The sequence below is a fragment of the Nothobranchius furzeri genome, chromosome 9 (assembly GCF_043380555.1).
Source record: "Nothobranchius furzeri strain GRZ-AD chromosome 9, NfurGRZ-RIMD1, whole genome shotgun sequence".
Taxonomy (NCBI): domain Eukaryota; kingdom Metazoa; phylum Chordata; class Actinopteri; order Cyprinodontiformes; family Nothobranchiidae; genus Nothobranchius; species Nothobranchius furzeri.
In genome coordinates, this window is record NC_091749.1 from 37,466,096 (window position 1) to 37,485,199 (window position 19,104).

The 19,104-nt window shown below is 42.8% G+C and overlaps 1 protein-coding gene across 1 annotated transcript in view; it reads right to left on the reverse strand.

The window, feature by feature from the left end:
* Positions 1–10,510, reverse strand: part of nkpd1 (NTPase, KAP family P-loop domain containing 1) — a 30,493-nt gene extending 19,983 nt beyond the window's left edge. Inside the window, exons 1-4 of the mRNA XM_015953409.3 lie at positions 10,232–10,510; positions 9,164–9,210; positions 8,283–8,399; positions 502–830 (exon numbers count right to left, since the gene is read on the reverse strand). Of these exons, the coding sequence (XP_015808895.3) occupies positions 502–830; positions 8,283–8,399; positions 9,164–9,182 (465 nt within the window). The 5' untranslated portion in view covers positions 9,183–9,210; positions 10,232–10,510. The remainder of the gene's footprint in view (positions 1–501; positions 831–8,282; positions 8,400–9,163; positions 9,211–10,231) is intronic.
* Positions 10,511–19,104: the final 8,594 nt, after the last annotated feature.

Below are 19,104 nucleotides of genomic sequence, written 5' to 3' on the forward strand. Positions count from 1 at the left end.
CTGTATTTTACTCCCTGCATGGTTTCTTTACTCCGTTACCAGATTGTTGTGTTCCAGTTCTGAGCTTCCTGTGCTTCAGCATTTATACATATTCTGTCTTGTTGTCTATTTTTCAATGTCGTTATTAAAATATTCAAACTGCCTTTACTATAGTATGCAGTTTTGGTTTATTTAAGGCATTATAGCATGATTATCTCATATTTTTCTGTGGTTGTCCATAACACAGTCTTCCTATTGGGCTGCTTTGATTTGTCAGCTAATTTATCGTTTTAAGAAATAAAGTAAAATATCATACCATTCTTATTCTTAATACCTTCACATTAGCCTTTTGGCATGTGTTATGTTAGTTTTTTACACTGTGAGATGTAAAACTAACAGGAGAAACCTGCATGGCTGGTGATGCAGTTCAGGAGTAGTGAATTCACAAAACAAGGGAAAAAAAAAAGATTTGAAGTCATTTTTGATGCAGAAATTGAGGGAAAGAGAAAATAATTCACAAACCTTCTTTGTGACTTCTTTATCTTCATCATGCTGAGCCACACGGTAGAGGGCAAGCTGTAGCTTCCCGAAAGACACCTGCATGGCATGAAACAGCCGAATGGCAATCCCGGCCCAGAGCAGGTCGCTGCCTGCAAAATGCCAAGCACTAAAATGTACATAAAGAAACCTGATGTTACTGTAGTTCTGGCTCTCTGTGGTCCAAACGGGTCTGAAGAAAAGCAGTCGTCCAATAAGGGCCATTAGGTCACCACAGGAAGGCTTCGCTGAACGAGGTTTCCGTCTTTTATCACATTTCCGCTCGATCCTGGAGGCTTCGCGGTTCATGCACTCTGAGGAATTAAAAACAAAAATTATGGGGCATGAAAAATTATACGTAAATATTTTGTGGAGAATATATAAAAGTTAAACGCAAAACAAAATAATAAATAGAAGTTTTGCTTAGAATTCTGTTTATTTTATTCATTAGGCTCCCAGCGACATATAAAATAGCCTGCGGCGTGACACTAAATCCAAAACCCGCTGCAGGGAAAACAATCCGTCTGATGCTCCTGCAGGAAAAAAAACAAAGCATTGTCGCAAAAACAAACAAAATAAAAGAAATGAATGTAGAGTTCATGAATTGTGTTTATCATCTGTCTTGCTGCACCTGAAGGCTCATTATTCTGTAGACTTTATTATGTGAGCATCAAGCTTGGTCCAGAATGTGCAATATATCTGCCAAGGTTAAAAAAACAACAACATTCCTTTACTCCTGGACCTTCAGGGTAAAATAACATAACTTGTCTTTTCTATGAGAGCCTTTCACTGCTGCTGCACCTGCTCCACTATATCTGCTCAGTGTCCCTTTCACATTCCAGTTGTGACAGATGTTGTGTGAAGTCCGTTTGTGTGAAGTGAGTTGTAGATTTTTTTCTTCCTTATTCATCTCAAACGTCTGGTCAGCAGCACTCGGGATGCCAGAAGTAAAGGTTTGTAGATATGATGTAAACAGAAAGTAAAAGGGTATGTTGCGTTCATAGTTATTGGTTCATGGAGACTGTTTTTCTTTAGAGGATTGAATAACCGGAAACAAGTGCCTTGTTGGAGCAGCAATTTGTATTCCATACAGCCATCGTTTTTGACTCATATGAAGACCTAATCGGATCTCCACAAGATGCTAGAATGATTTGAACCTGAACTCAACTAATTAAACATACAACCAGGCCTGTTGAGATGATAATTCAACCCTTGCATTTCCCTGTCCCGCCGACCCTCAGAGCGGGGGTGGGGTTGTGGGAACCTTCTCCGTCCTAGCTGGGGGGTGTACTCGCGGACAACTCTCTGTGGCGCCAGCCATCCGAGCAGGAGGAGTGTGTGTGTGCATCTCGTGAACAGCTCTCCATGCTGCTAGCTGTCAAGAGTGGAGGAGGAGGGTTGCAACACACGGAGAACTCTCAATGCTGCCGGCGTCCATGCGACTGGGGGGGTGGGGGGTGGGGGATACCAGCCCACCGTGGGCAACAGTCCACCCGAAGTGGTGACAAGATGACCAGTCCACCCCTGCATACGACTGATTCTACAATGCCGTTATTTAAACAAAAACAAAGTTTGTGTGTGAAAAAGGCTTGTCACTACATACTTTTTGTTTTGTTTCATTAAAATTTGCAGATATTTGATTCCACACAGTTCATTAAAGTGACAGTGTGTATTTTCCCTGGCGATAGGGTGCAGTAGATACCTAAATCATTACAAGCAAGCAGTATTTTTGTGTTTGAGTAAGACCATACCAACATATGGCCATTAGGGTAAAAAATCCTTAGGAGTGCAACTTCCAGCAAAATAAAAAGAACAGCAAATTCCCTTTCATCACTGGCAATGAGTGAAAAGGTAAATGTGTAAAAGAACAATGTTTATTATTGCTGAAAGTTCTGTAACCATTTGTTACAAATCAGTAAATGCATTCTGTCCTCACTGGCTTCCGTAGAAGGAAACATGGCTTCCAATATGGAGTCGCCCAGAGACGCTGGGTGTGTCCGAATCTAGGGGCAGGATGCTTGTAAGGATGCTTCACCTTGTTTGGTTCTGACCCGAGGTTCTACCAGCTGACTGTGCCCTAAGGATGTCAGAGCCCTGATGGGCTTATATGCAGGAAGGAGATCCAACATGTATTTTGACCCTATGACATTGAGTGATTTATAAACTAGTAGAAGCACTTTGAAATCAATTCTGTAGTTTACTGGTTGTCATGATCCGCTCCAGCCCCCCTGACTGTGTCTCTCCTGCCCTGATTAGCCTGATTGTTCTCACCTGTCCTCGATTACTCTGCCCATGTGTTCCTGATTCCCTTGTGTATTTATACCTCCCTCCGTGTTGCTGTCTTTGTCGGTTCATTGTCGTTGTCCATGTTCGTTCGTCCTGTTGCTCCCGTCCTTCAATAAACAGCTTTTTATTTTTTACATCCGTCTGCCTGCTCATCTGCCTCCGGAACCCACCACCACACATGGTCTGCCACCTCCACCCGCAGAACGTGACAGAATGAACCGACCAAACCTGGACCTGTGGTGAGCTAACACATCTGTTCCTGGAGGATTATTTTTTCTTTTTGTCCCTTTCAGTTGTGGGAGATTTCTGGCCTGGAATTTGTGTGTTCGGCGCATCCTACCTGTTCTCGGGGTGGTCGAAGTTCCTCTGGGAGATCCTGGCGCATCCTATTTATCTTCGGGGTGGCCAGGGTCATTCTCCTCCAGCTGTTTTAGCCTCGTCCCGTTCGTCTCCTGAAGCCGCGGATCCTGGAGCCTCAAGGGAATTACACCCCCTACGCACGCCATTATTCTCCTGTGTGGTAGGGCTGGTCTCCCCGCTCTTTTCCGGTGGATCCTGGAGCCTCAAGGGAGCTACAACCCCTGCGCACGCCATTGTTCTCCGGTGTGGTAGGGCTGGTCTCCCCGCTCTTCTCCGGCTTCCCTTCACCCGAGCCTCCGCTGATGGACCCAGCAGATCGGATGTGCACCTGCTCTGATTGGGATGTCGAGTACCTGCCGCCGAGCTGGGCTTCCACGCGTAGCTTCCGCTACTCAACCACTTCCTGGTCCACGCCTGCAGGTTCTGTGCCTGCAGGTTCTCCACGCAGCAGTTCCTGCTGGGGCCTGTGCCTGCTGCTGCAGTTCGTCTCTGTGTTCCTGGAGTCAAGTGTTCGTGTCCAGTCAAGTCAAGTCATCGTGTCCAGTCAAGTCAAGTCATCGTGTCCAGTCAAGTCAAGTCATTGTGTCCAGTCAAGTCATCGTGTCCAGTCAAGTCAAGTCATCGTGTCCGAGTCCCTGTGCCCACGTCAAGTCTACGTGCCCATGTCAAGTCAAGTCATCGTGTTCGAGTCCCTGTGCCCACGTCAAGTCTACGTGCCCACGCCAAGTCTACGTGCCCAGGTGTTCGAGTCCGGTTTCCCTGGTCTAAGTTTGTGGACACGTCTGGTTGTAAGACGGAGTGCCGCCTACTCCTAGAGGCCCCTGCTCCGCGGCCCTGGACTGTGTTCCTTGTTCCCTGGTCTCGTCTTCTGTGTTCCCTTGTCATGTGTGCCCTAGTCTGGTCTTCGTTCGTGCCCGTGTCTCCTGTGTTTTGTGGCTTGTGGGCGTCTGGTATCCTCCCCTTGGGGGGGGGGGGGGGGGGGGGGGTACTGTCATGATCCGCTCCAGCCCCCCTGACTGTGTCTCTCCTGCCCTGATTAGCCTGATTGTTCTCACCTGTCCCTGAATACTCTGCCCATGTGTTCCTGATTCCCTTGTGTATTTATACCTGCCTCCGTGTTGCTGTCTTTGTCGGTTCATTGTCGTTGTCCATGTTCGTTCGTCCTGTTGCTCCCGTCCTTCAATAAACAGCTTTTTATTTTTTACATCCGTCTGCCTGCTCATCTGCCTCCGGAACCCACCACCACACATGGTCTGCCACCACCACCCGCAGAACGTGACACTGGTAACCAGTGTGGAGATTTAAGAACAGGAGTGATGTGCTCGGTTCTCTTGGTTTTTGTGAAGACTCTAGCAGCAGCATTCTGAATAAGCTGCAGTTGCTTCACAGCTTTTTTGGGAAGACCAGACAAAAGACCACTGCAATAGTCCAGCCTGCTGAAGATGAATGCATGAATGAGTTTCTCTAGGTCTTGTCTGGACATGAGACCTCTGAGTCTTGCTATTTGATGAAGATGATAAAATGCTGATCTAGATATAAACAATGTGACCAGTGAAGCTCAGGTCTGAGTCAATTATGACACCAATATTTCTAACCTGGGTCTTTGTCTTTATTCCTCTGGAGCCAAACTGAGCAAAAACCTCCATCCTAATCTTACTTCCAAAGACAATAACTTCAGCCTTGTCTTTGTTTAACTGGAGGAAGTTTGACTGCATCCGGTCATTAACTTTCCCCAAAAACTGAAAGAGTGAGTCTAGGGGACCACAGTCACTAGGTGATAGAGCTAGATAGATCTGGGTGTCACCTGCATAACTATGATAGGTAATGTTGTTCTTGACCTGACCCAGGGGGAGCATGTAGATGGTGAACAGCAGTGGTCCAGGAATTGAGCCTTGTGGGACCCCACATGTCATGGTGATTAGCTTTGATTTGAGATCACCAATGGAAACAATCCGTCTTGGAGATATGATTGGAATCAACTAACTGTGCCTGATAGTCCCACCCAGTTTATGAGCCTATCCAGAAGGATGTTGTGATCCACAGTATCAAAGGCTCCACTGAGATCGAGCATCATCAGGATAGATGTTTTGCCTGAATCTGTTTTTAGATGAATATCATTTAATACTTTAATAAGTGCGGTCTCAGTACTGTGATGTTGTCTAAAGTCTGGCTGAAAACCATCTAGCAGTTTGTTTGTCTCCACAAAGTTGTTCAGCTGGATCACAAGTGCTTCTTCAATAATTTTCCCATTGAAAGGGAGATTAGAAATACATCTGCAGTTAATCATCTCTAAGGGATCTAATTTTCTTAACAGCAGCAGTTTCAATGATTTGGGAAAAATACTTGACATTAAGGAGCAGTTAATGATTTTCAGTACACAGTTCACATCAGCTTTCAGGTGTCATGGTCTGTGTCTGCGTCTCCCCTCATGTGTCTCCTTGTGTCCTCCATTCGTCTCTAGGTGCTCCTTTTGTGTCTTCTAGCGCCCTCATGTGTCATGTCTTGGGCCTTCTTATCTTTCAGAACTGCTTTTACTGTATAAACCCTCACGGTCTCTGCGCTCCTCTGGCAGCCGTCTCCTAGTTATCCCTAAAGTTAAGACTCACACCCACGGCGAGGCGTCCTTCAAGTATTACGGCCCTCGCCTTTGGAACGGGCTGCCGGAGGACCTCAGGTCCGAAGGAAACATCCAGGCTTTTAAGAATAGGCTCAAGACCCACCTTTTTAGCTTAGCTTTTAACTGATCACTATTTATCTATAAATACATATTTATCTCTTTTATTATTTTCATCATTTTATCTACATCTTAGTGTTTTTACATGATTATTTTTTCTTTTACTATCTTTATAATCACTTTTTATCAGTTACTTTTTATCATTATTAGCTTTTATTATTTTATATGTTATATATCTTAAATCCTCCAGTGTTTCCTCTGCGGAGCCCTCTGCCTTGGGGCCGGTGGTCAGGGGCGGCGGCGGCCAGGGCGCTCCCCGGGTAGTGCCCGGGCACTGGTGGGGGTTTCTGCCGTACGCCACTGGGCGTCATGGGCCGGTGTCTTGGCTGCTGCCGTGGATCTGTTGCTGCCAGGGCAGATGGCTCCGCTGATGATGTGTCGTTCATTACCTGACCCATTTGAACTCAGCCTATTGTTTCCTCTGGTGTTCACGAGTGTGTGTGTGTGCGTGTGTGTGTGTGTGTGCATGGACGAGTGTGCGGGTGATTGTATGTCCACTTTGGAAGTTGGGTGCGGGAGGGGAACTGTAATTTTTAATTGTTTTATACTTGGGGAGGGGGGCTGGGATGGGAATGTGGGATCTATGGGGCCATTTTAATCTGTAAAGCACTTTGAGTTGCATTTTTGGTATGAAAAGTGCTATATAAATAAAGTTGAAGTTGATTTGATGTCTGCGTCTTCCTCATGTGTCTCCTGGTGTTCCCCATTTGCCCTCTAGGTTTCCCTCCTCAGACATCCCTCTCCCAGGTCCTGTGCTCTCTTGGCCCCCTCTTAGCCACGTCCCTGTAGTTTCTTTCTGTAGTGTTTTCCTTTAGTGTCAGCGTCCCCTTAGAATATTAGTTATGGTTCATGCCTTCTGGTCTTTTGTTTTTCTCTTAGGTCATTTTCCTTTGTTACAGCCTTTCATTATTTAATGTGTTTTTTACCACCAGTGTTTTCTTCCTCCTCCCCGAGTTAGTAATTGTGTTCACCTGGTCCCTCTCCCCACACACCTGCAATTCATCTCCCTCTCATCTTCCCAGTCTGTATAAGCCCTGTCTTGTCTCTGTGTGGTTGTCGGTCCATTATTGTTGTCAGCGTTGTTCGTGCTCTGTGTAAGCTTTATGTCTCCAGGTTTTGGTGCTCTAAGTGAGCTTACGGTGTCCTGAGTTCCAGGACTTTTGGACTTTGTGCTCTAAGTGAGCTTTTGTTCTAGTTACCAGGGTTTTTGGATTTTTGGCTCACTGCCTTGTGGATTTATTTTGTTTCATCCTGCCAATAAAAGGATTTTTACTTTTTACCAACTCCTGCCTCTTGTCGTCTGGGTAATCTGCATTTTGGGTCCTACCTTCCCCTCATCGCAACATCAGGCAACTGAAAACATTTTAAAGAAGTTAGTTGACTGGGTGTCCAGACAGCAGGTAGGTGAATTTAAGGTATTTACTATGTCCTCCAGTGTTTTAGCACTAATCACTCTGAAAGCTGGTATTCTAGCCAGATTTTTGCTGTGTGGCTGTAGCTGTGGTCTGGTTGTGTTGGTTGGTAATGAGGATAAGGAGGAATGAGTGTCCAACCTGATGTTTATGATTTTTTCATTGAAAAAGGATACAAAGTCACTTAGTTACTTGAAAGTAAGGAAATAAGTCACTTACTTAATGAAAAAGTTAATTTCTGGTCATTTTGATTAAATATTTGGCCTTTTGGGATGCTACAATATCAACAATTCTCATGTCCTATTTGCTACTGTCAAGAGGCTAACTAATCTCCCAACACACACAGTTAGCTCTTGACTTCATATCCCAAAGGCCAAATATTTTATCAAAGTGACCAGAATTAATTTTTTGATTTGCAGGCACAAACTGCATCACACGTCCTGACACATCTTAACTGTGCTGGTCTCCAAACCTGTAAAAACACTGTTCTACGACCTTGTTGCCAAGAAGATTTTCACTTTACACTAAGAGATAATCTCTAAGTATCTGAGTGAAGGCGTGATCTCTGAGGTCTTTGGTAATGCCTTTAAACGTGTCAAATCGTGATTTGTCTAAATTTGTAAGCAACATTTAATAAGTACAGGGATCACTTCCTGATTCCTCAGTTCTCCAGCTGCCTCCTGGTTCGGCCAACTCAAGAGGCAGCTGGAGAACTGAGGAATCAGGAAGTGATTCTCTCAGATATTTAGAAGTTTTCTCTTAGTGTGAAGTGAAATTGTTATTACACTTCACTCATCATCTTCACAGCTACAGAGAGGGGGCCATCACTACGGCGAGCATGCAAGTCATCAGAGATAAAAAGCTGCATCCCTGCATATCATCGAGCCCACCCACAGACTCATCATTGACACGGGGTTCAAGTACCTGCTTAAGCAACAATCTGCAGAGTCAGATGTACCGTTTGAACTGTATACCTTCCATTTGTTCCAGGATCAAGTTAATGCGATCCTGACAGGGAGAGTAGAGCCCTACGGTCGCTGGAGCCGAAACCTTTGTCAGGGTCTTGGACAGAGCGTAGGCGTAAATGTCATCTGAAAAAAAAAAAGGCAGCGTGATAAATCCGGCAAATATTCCCATCGAACAATGAGCTTCATCTGTTTAGATTTAACTCCTGCTCTAGACCTAATACATCACTTGTAAATGCACACAGCATCAACTATACACTAAAGTGAGCATTCAGGAGCATTTTTTTAATCTTTATTTGACACAATTTTAATAAAGGAAAGAAAGCCTCTAAATGTTTATCAGCTCAGATACAAATGTCTTCAGGTCTGAACGTGTGTGTGTGTGTGTGTGTGTGTGTGTGTGTGTGTGTGTGTGTGTGTGTGTGTGTGTGTGTGTGTGTGTAATTGCCAGCAACCTTGACATGTGACTACACCGGCTCAATTGTCAATTAGCCGTTGAGTCAAAAAGAAAGGGGCACATCATTTTACTTCCCGCCGCATCCATCCTAAACTCGAACTTTATCTTGATCTCAGTCACAAAACTTCACAGGCGTGTAATTATTTCTTCCTCAGTTGTGATGGTGTTTTTAAAAACGGAAGAGAAGAAAACCTCTCTGCAGACACAGACTTTAAGCATTTGACAAAGAAACTCGTGTTTATTTTCCTTCTGCTCTGTTCCACCAGACAGTCTCTGTTGGCCTCTGTTTTAACAGCCTTTTTCCCATCCACACAAGCAGCTGAAATCTCTACCGGCCACCACAAATGTAGTCATTTATCATGTTCTTGAGGGGTTTAATTAGGATGTGATTTAAAAGATGAAACTGAGTGTGATGTCCTGTTAAGCATCTCACCTGTTGTTGGTTTAGTCATGATGGTGCTGTGATGGGACACCTTTGATCTGAGGGAAAAAATAGAAAGCTCTCAGGATGGGAGTTAAGAGTAAAGATGTTTCTGCAGCTAATCTCTTTAGTACCTTCTCCACTCATCAATGCAAGAACAGATCAATTTGTAATTTTATTTGTTTATATACCAAAAATTCTTAAACGTTTGTGCATTTCATTCCTCATAAACACACAAACATTCACCAACAGTGGACGTTTTGTGATTGTGCTGCTCTTTTCACAGTTTTAGTGATAACTTTCATTGATCACCAGCACTTATCCGACTGCTCATCTTCTGTACACATAAGCAGAACAACCCTTCAGCTGCACATTAGCATGTCCAGATGATTCTTTGTCGTGTTTGTAAATGCATTACAACAGCACAATGAATATTTTCTTAAGCAGTAGTTTGCTAACATGTGCAACAGCATTTTTATTGCAGCCATGCTATAGCTAAAACATTTCACTGAGACTCACTGTTGTCTGGGTTAGGGTTGAAACATCATTGAGTTATTGTGCAAAGACATCTGAACTGTTTGTCTATGAAAGAACCTTCTAAAGACCCAACCAAAGTAGAGTAGCTGGTTGACATTTTCAGCTCCTATGCAAAGCTCACAGATGGTGTTGATGCAGCATATACTGTGAGGCTTGTTCAGGCCTGTAGAAGATTCCTACACGCAGCTGGAGGACAAAAATCCTTTTGAATTTTGAAACTAAATATCTTCAGTGACAGATTTTCTTTGTGAGAAATTTGCTATTCACATAAAACTTTGACCTTGTTCCCTTTTCCAGATGTGTATTTATACACCTGAACTGGGGGAACAGGTTAGCTATTACAGGTTAGCTATAACAGGTTAGCTATTACAGGTTAGCTATTACAGGCACACTTTGGGTTTGAAGGAAGTTTACATTTAACTTTGACCACAGAGCACCAAACCACAATTATGATCATAAAAGTTGTGTATAATTTAAGCTTTTACCAACTGACTGACTCTTCTTCCTCCTGGACAGAAAAATGGTTCTGTTTTTAACACTTACCTGGAGAAATCCAATCTTCACGTCTGCTTTTTAGCTTTGAATCCTCTCAAATCTTTCAGTTTAATAAACTTCAGAAGCCCAGCTGCTCCTGTTGAGGTGTGGTGACCTTACACAAGTCTTTACAACTCTGATAAGAAAGAAGGAATTGCACCTTGAGAAACACATTGTACGTGTGTGTGTGTGTGCAGACCTGACGCTTTCCAGGAAGTGAGATCCCTCACAGGAATTGAATTACAGCATTTCCATAAGATGAATCTGCACTTTTTCATCTCTTTTTCCACAGTTCTCCCCTTTCCAAGCCTTCACTTCAGCTCCCAATCTTCTTTTTATTCACAGGATCTGAGAGGAGTGCCTGAAATCATTACAAGGTAGAAAAATTCCAATTCTTCATGTTGCGTCTGGCGTCAACTGTCCAACGTTTTCAATCCATGGAAAAAATGGAACAAATGAGTGATTTTACACTTTAGCTTTGGGTTTGCATGATTCATAAACTGCATTTTCGAGTCCCTGAGGTTGAGATTGACTGAGTTGCTGTGCTCGGCATCGGCTAACACACAAAAAGGTTAAGATGCCAAAAGAGCAGCACCAAGGCTTTTTAGGTAGAATTTGTTTTGACGTGACTGGTTAGTCAAGCTTAGAAAAATAAAAACTGCTAAAAGTCTTGTTTCCTTCGACATATTTACTTCATTTTGTTTCGTAATTATATATTTATTTGCAAAAGCTTAATCTAAGGTGTCACAAACGCAACAATTTATCTGTGAGAAGAAAATCATTTCAAAGTGACTGCTTCTCATTTACAGCTCTAAATTAGACAAATCTGTGACCTTATGGAAAAACACAAAAAAAGCTGAGATTCTCAAACATTAAACCCTGAGTTGGATGTGGTGGGTGGTTGCTTCAATGTGTTGGAGCCCAATGTCTTGTGACCGACCCATTTAAATTTTGAATATCGTTTCTAGGTTGAAGCTTATTGCTACACTCAGCTTGGAAACAGCAGTAAGTCATTAGCTGGATTTTCTTAGTCTGTCATGTTCTGTGTCCCTTTGTTCCCCAGCCCCTCCAGTTCCCGCTCCAGGTTCTCCTTTTGTGTTTCATAGCGCCCTCATGTGTCCTTTGTCTGCATCTCATTTATGTGTCTCCTGTGTTCCTTTAGTCTTCTCCAGTCACTCCTCTGCAGCCAGTCATCCCTCTGCAGTGTTTACAGTTTCAGCTTTTCATTTTTATTAGTCTCTTTAATATGTTTTGTCCCACCGGTTTTTGCAGTTCTCCTTCCCTTTAGAATTGTAGTTATATGGTTGCTTTTCTGTTTTTAGGTTCACTCGTAGGTCATGTTAGTTTCTTCCCTGATTAGTCATTGCTTTCACCTGGTCCTCCCCCCACACTCCACACACCTGCAGCTTATCTGCCTCCCATTATGCCCCAGTGTATTTAAGCCCTGTCTTGTCTCTGTGTCTGGTCGGTCCATTGTTGTTTGTCAGCGGTGTTCTGGTGTTCTGTGTAAGTTTCCGGTCTCGTTCCCAGTCTGTGCTCCAAGTGTGTTTTTTTCTCCTGTTCCTGGATCTTTGGTTTTTGGCTCCCTGCCTTTTTGGATTTAATTCTATTTTGGACTCATCCTAAAATAAAAGGATTTTCTTTATATCAACTCCTGCCACGCGTCATCCTGGGTATCTGCATTTTGGGTCCAAACCATCCTCTCATCGTGACATAGTCACTCCATTGGGGGGTTTTGGCGTGTCTTGCCATGTTAATAGCTATAGAAAGTTGCTTCATTTAGTTAGAGGAGACCATGTTTTTGTTGTGGGAGCTTCTAAATTATGGAATGACCTTCTTCTGGACATCAGACAGGCTTCTTCCTTGTCTGACTTTAAACCCCTCCTGAAAACCCATTTATTCTCCCAGAGTTTTGGCTCCATCTGATGTTGATTTTTAAGTTTCTCTTAGCTTTTATTTAATAATTTTGTGTAAATTTTACAAATTGTTTATACAGGGCTGAACGGTGAGATTTTTACCTTTTGATTATGTCATTTGATGCATGTTTTATTTGTGTTCAGCACTTCGGTCCTGTGGGTGTTTTAAGTGGTAAATAAAGCTTGTATGATATGGTAATGTTCATTGACCCTTTTGATATTTTAACCCGCTGGAGGCAGATGCTGCAGATTTGTATCGTTAAAACCTACCTACCTGGTTACTCCACTTACGTATTTCTTGAGCATTTTTTTTTTACTCAGAACTACCTCTGAACGACTTAGTTGTTCATCCTTTTATCAAAACTTATTTTGAGCCTGAGAGGGTTAAATGACATGGCTATCAACTGTGTCGATACAGGAAGCTCAGAAAGTTTTCATTGCTGTATAACTCAGATTGCATTTAAAAGTAAATTCCCACATTTCCAGACTGTCGGTCTATTTGATACATTATGTGTGCAGGTGCAGCCTTTTGTTCAGGCAGCAGAAGCTTGAAGACTTTCAGCCAATCAGATAGCAGGGAGGGGGTGTTCAGTAGTAACTCAGTAGTAGCTAAGATAAGGTGTTTCAAATTGTTTGTATAATAATTGAGTTATTTAAATAAGACAAACTAAATAAAGTTAAAAATGTAAAGATTTCAAACAGAAATTTGAGAAGTTAATAAAAATGTTGAATGAGGAAGTACATTTTAAGCTGAAGTGTTAAAGGTGTGGGTGACTGAAAAAAACATTATCTTGATGTTTTTTCTGATTAATCAGTCGTTGAGTGTTTCATGCAGGCTGAGCATGAAAATAGTCTCCTACGCCTATCTCCAGCATTAGCTTCTGATTGAAAGTAGATGGTGGAAATCTAGGATTTGTATATCCTCACAGATTTACGTCACCATCAATTAGCATTCATGGGCACACCAATCTTGACTCACAAATATGAAGGCTGTTGTCGTCCAGTGAAGAATAGTAGTTGCCGCCAGTGAAATACTTTCATAGGAAAACAGGCCATGCACGTTCTCCCTATGCATTTCAGGGGCCGACCCTTAATTAATTTAGATTATTTCTCTGATTTGATGACCAAAAGACAAGCCAGAAATGGGCATCTGTGTGCCTTAGTCTCTTAGGTGTTAACACATTGAGATCCATCATTCATGGACAGCTGGTATAGTCAGATATCACAAACCATCAGTCACTGAAAGTGTGTTTTGTGGTCAGACAAATCTGAATTCCAGATCTTTTATAAGAAATGGACACGGTGAGCTTTGGATCAAAAACAAAAAAGGACCATCCAGACAGTCAGGGTTTGTGATGACATGAGATTGTATCAGTGTCCTTGGCAAAAGTCGTTTCCTGTGCTGTGAGGGCTGCAAATAATGCAGAAAGATACACTGAAATAACAGAGTGCACATAGTTCATGACAACTCATGTTTCATTCTGTAGTTTTGTTGAACAAATATTCATCGCTTACTGATTTTTATACAGGAGTTTTGAAGTAAGATCGTCTAATGTTGAGATGTTATAGGTTTTTTTGTTTTTGTGGTTAAATCTGATGCTAATCTAATGGAAAATTGCAAGATTTGCATATTGAGAATGAGAATATTATTGCGGAGTTTGCTGAAGATACACTGTTGTTGGTTGATCTCCAGAATAGAAATGTTGATGGATCAGAAGAAGAGCTTTCAGAATGGTTCAAGTCACATCAGCCTGTCAGACAAAACAGATGGTGGGGGGACTTAAGAGGGAGAGTGCATTTACACCAGTAGATGCAGAATTGGAGAAAAGAAGACAATAACAGAGCTCACTCATCTTGTGCATGATCTTTTCACCCCCTTTCCTTTGGAGGTAATATGGAAGAAGCCTCAAAGCCCTGACAACAAGGCATAGGAACAGCTTCTGAGGCTGTGAGGCTCATGGGCTCTGACCTGTCTCTAATGCTGTTGAATGACAAATACGTCAAATGTGTCCAACAACAAATTCCTGCTTTTGACAAACCTTGATCAAACTATTAACCTTCGAAATAAAACATGGCTGTGATCAGTTTCTTCAACATTATGTCACGCGAGGGTACACAGGAATAAACCCAAATGCAGGATGACTCGATCCAGTTCCGAGTTCTTTTAATAACAAAAAATCACCACATAAGTGGGAAAAAGGACTTAACAGGTTTCACTTGAAACAAAAACTACTGATGATGATGATGACGATGATGATGATGATGATGATGATCCACAGACTCAAAGCAACACTACACAACAACGCCACACCATGTGCTGGGAACAGCTGCTTAAATACATGGTGTAGCAATCAGGATATTGCAGTCAGCTGTGGCACTCCCCGGTGCTCCACAGAGGGGTAGGAATTGCAGGAAGAGCCACAGCCAACCTGCACAGAGAAGAAACACACATTAAAAACAATCATGAGGTGTAGACCATAACACATTATACACTCCATCTTTTAGTTCTCTTTAAAACGCAGGTTTTATTTACCTGCAACGTTTCGTGTGCGGCTGCAAACTTCGTCAGGCTGACGCTCAACATTATACATAACACATGTCTTCAAGACATATTAACTTTTACTAAAATAATTTAAAACATAAATTAAAAAAATACGATGTTAGATATGATCCCCCAATGGTAGTTCTAATAAAATCTTTACAGTATGCATGTGCGTTCTTTCAAGCAGTCACATCAGACCTTGGAATCTATTTTGCAATCTGAAACATGGCGTCAGTACTGCTGACACCTTCTCACACACGCATCTCAGAGCAAAAGGTTAAGTCTTTGGGCAAATTGAAGAAATGAAGTTTAATTAATGCGTCTGATTAAGACTGAAAGTGCTTGGCCCGAGGGCGACTGATTCCGCCTTTCTCTGAGTACCTGATTGTTAAACCACTTTAATTAACTTGATTGTCACCGAGAGAGTGAGTTTGTGTGACTGACAGCTCTTAGCTGTTGAAGTCTCTTTGCAGATCAGCACAGAATAAACGGACTACCATCCTCCAGCCTGTGAGCCTCCACCACACGTCACTCTTTTACATAAACTCTGAAATTAAGGTAACTGGATTGAGTTGGATGATTATTCTGAGATGAGGATCAGAGATTGGGCAGACTGGGATCATTTTCTGCTAAAGGCAACAAGGAAATGAAACGCATATCATGATGAGTTAGATTCGTGTGATAGCAGCAGTTTTCTGGCAGGAAGAAACTATTTTAATGATGAAAGTTCTGGGATGCATAAGATGATTGAAATGGTTTGTAGATGTTGTGATCTAAAGCACCAAGAGGGGGCGCTAACACATTGTACATGACAGCAGCCAGGTGGCATTTGATCAGCAGGCCTTCATCTGTCTGCTCTGTTTGGTATGTAGGAGGAGATCTGACAGCAAAGGAGGCATTTACTGAAAACGGGGTGCGGCCAGAGGATTGGGATGCGCTGGAACTTCTGGAAAAATCTGTGGTTATTTATTTTAAAACTGCCGTGCAAAAACAAACCGGTGTATGCCTATTATGCATTCAAGCGATCCTCGTCATCTCAGACGCTGAATTATATTGTTTCATTGGAAATGTGATCTAATTTCCTGGAGGGCTAATGTCCAATGATTGGTAACTAAAATGAGCACACACACCCTCTGATGTGTCTTTACTTTTTATTTCTAGCGTCTAAAAAGTAGTCAAGCTTCAGTATTGACATGCAGCCTTACAGAAACCTTGCCCCCAGTCCTGCCTTCCTGGTCTAATTGGCCTCAAGACCTCTTGTTGGTGAGATCTATTGATCAGAATCCCCAAAGATGCTGCTAAGTCACAGAGAGAAGACGGAGAAATGGCCAGATGTGCTAAATGTAAGCACAGCAAAAGCTGGGCATGATGTCTTAAGCTTTTGGTGTTCCCTCTGCAGAGCTGTGCACCAAGCAGAGATGATAGGGTCCTCACCCTGAAGTGCAGGGGTCCAGATTCCTGCCACAAGCTGTTCAGACACACTGATTGTCCTTTATTGTTACCACAGGGATGATGGCACCATCAAATAGAGGTTTCTGAATGCTGTGACCCCCAAAGATCTATAGACACAATCTGCTTTAACAATCCCACCAGAGACAACCAGATGAAAACTCCTCCACACTCGCAAAATCAACTTTTTTTTTCTTAGAAGCCTCTGCAGCAAGCATTAGGAAGGGAGTACGAGACAGCAATGAGATTGCCACCCATGAGCCTAGCTGAGGTTAGGGGTGAGAGAAATGGCATGCATGCTGATCGTGCATCTGTCAGTACAAACATCCTGTACACGATCATGTTTTGCCTGCACCTTCAGCCTTGTTTCTATTCACATTCACACCCAAGATCACATCATCTCCTTCTCACGTTTTCCCATTCTGACTTCTTCTCCTCCTTGTCTCCCCCTCGAAGCCATTTCAATGTAAATAGTTTCCGTGCTTATCTGCCTCTTAAGCCCCCTCCATCATTCTGTGAGATTTTTTTCAGCTCAGAAAAAAACCACACATGTATGTTTATGAGGCCTACCACACAATGTGTCCTTCACAACCTCATAAAAAACATGCATTCTTCCTTATGTGGAGAGCAGATTTTTGATTCAGTGCATGAGAGCCACATTCCCATATGGCATTGCATTTATGATGCATGACAAGGCTTTCATTTCTCAATCTCCTCTGCCGCACAATGTGAGCGAGTAACCAGAACTGCCCAAAATTCATAGCTGTGACATTGGGGATCATTATACATTTTTCTTCCTGCGCGCTCCCTTCTCCATATTCCTCCTCACGCCTCTGAAATCCACCTTTATCCTCCAGAAAGAGAGAGTATAGCCAGGTGCACGCTGAGCCCTGCTCTGGCTGTTGGTGTTGGAACGAATGTCCACTCTTGGACCTTTTCACCAACAAGAAAGCACACACGCACGTGTGCACACATTCACAGCAACCTGCTGATCCTGCCTCCTGTTTTATTGTCAATATCAGTCGGCTCAGGGGCTGTAGAGGTTGACGGCTGATGACAGCGGCTGGATTGTGGCGGTAAACACGACGGGCTGCTCTTGCAGAGATGGAATGGCTGTATCTTGAGACCTCTTGGAGGGTGTTATTGGGCTGTTATGAAATCTGCCCCCGATCAGAAGTAAAGGGGAGGATATAGCCAGATGCACTGCAGAATACAAGTGTTGACTCTCTCTTTTTCCTCCTATAGCTTCTTCTTATCTACCTCTTCACTTCTCTCTATTGCATACACACACACACACACATGCACGCACACACACACACACACTTCTCTGGAGAATCTTAACACCTGTGCTTGAGTTTTTTCAATCAGCATAGCCTGGAGTCTGCCCTGCACACTTGCGATGATGAATTGTTTTGTCACATAAGGAACCACACTAATTTTTGTTTGTTTTATATTTCATCAACAAACACTGTACACCTCGAGGCGCGCAGCACGCTCTGCTTCGTGACACTGAGACCTGCTGTCAGGTTCCACAGAATCCTGACAAGACACATGTGCCTGTGTTGGTAAGAAAACAAAGCTTCATAAATAGAAATGGAGTAAAAATTGAAAACAAAAAACTAATAGTCAGAGTGCAGACAAAACACAGAAGGGGGGTCGGCATTCAGGCCCGATCTCATTATCTAATACTGAGCTGAGAGCGCAAAAGGGTGAATGAAATTTACTGTCATGCGTCTTCGTGGTGCATTTTTGTTCTTTGGTGTTTCAAGAACATGTATAATAGCCTAGAAATCTAGACAAAGTGTAAGATTTGGCTCTGCAGGTCGGTCTGGCCACGCTCCTCTGTAGTTTCAGCACGTCTACCATTGGCTGGACCAATTTTAAGTTTGTCCAATCACAGCGCTCTATGATTATAGAAAGATGTTGAGGGGGCTTAGCACCAGAGCTGTGGCGGACAAACAAACAAAGATGGTATTGGCTCAGAAACAACGCTTGTTTGAAACGGCTGTGGCATCAATTTTGGACTATTTAGACTTGAGTTTTTCTTTTAGACATGAGCAGATAGAGTGCTTTATTTCCAAAGATGATGTATTTGCTTCTTCCTCTTATTCTAAGGTGTATGGCGGAGCGCCTCGGTGCCTGATTTCCATAGCGTTGACTGTGTCACGTTGTTTCGACGGGTCCTAGTGTTGTCCGATCGCAAGAGGTCACAATCATAGATTCTGCCCTATGACGGTCTCTGTCTGCGGGTCTATGGCCAGACTGTATATCCACATGTGCCTTGTCAGAATAATGTTATAGGTGACGAATGTTGAACTTGTCACCTATAACTACTCAAACTTAAGAAAAGTTTAGTTTAAAGCAGGTGTTGACAAACTAAAAGGTAAGGAATGACAAAAAACAAAAACAAAACAAGGAAGGCAAATAATGATTCCAATAACTTCCAATTAAAAGAAGAAGGAGGCAGAGAAACCAATGTGTATTTGAAGAAAAATAAACAGATTTGTGACAAATTATCAACACAAACACGCCACTTGTATTGGCCCTCATGCTGATTTCTTCTGTTTTTATTTTTTATTTTTCAGATCAGCAAAGAGACATCAACTTCAGACATAGATAAACTGAGTAATTGCAAAATGCAGTTTTCTAACGAGGATTTCATTAATTAGGGAATCTAAGAAAAAATTAATTGCTGACTTGTTAATTTATGGATTAGCTGTGATCAAACAAGCTCTTTGTGAGGCTGTGTTCAATTTAGCAAGCCACACCCTGGCCTGGCCTGAAATCATTTCAATAGCATCAGTCTGACAACATGACGCTGGCTAAACGATATCAGACAGCATCACATCCTGCCCCATTCCAAAGAAACCTGAAGAAAAATTAACCCAGAACAACAGTGGACAAAACCCTACTGCTCTAATTGTTTTACTGAATCAGTTCGAACCCTCACCTCCATGAGCTGGTACGCTCTTCTA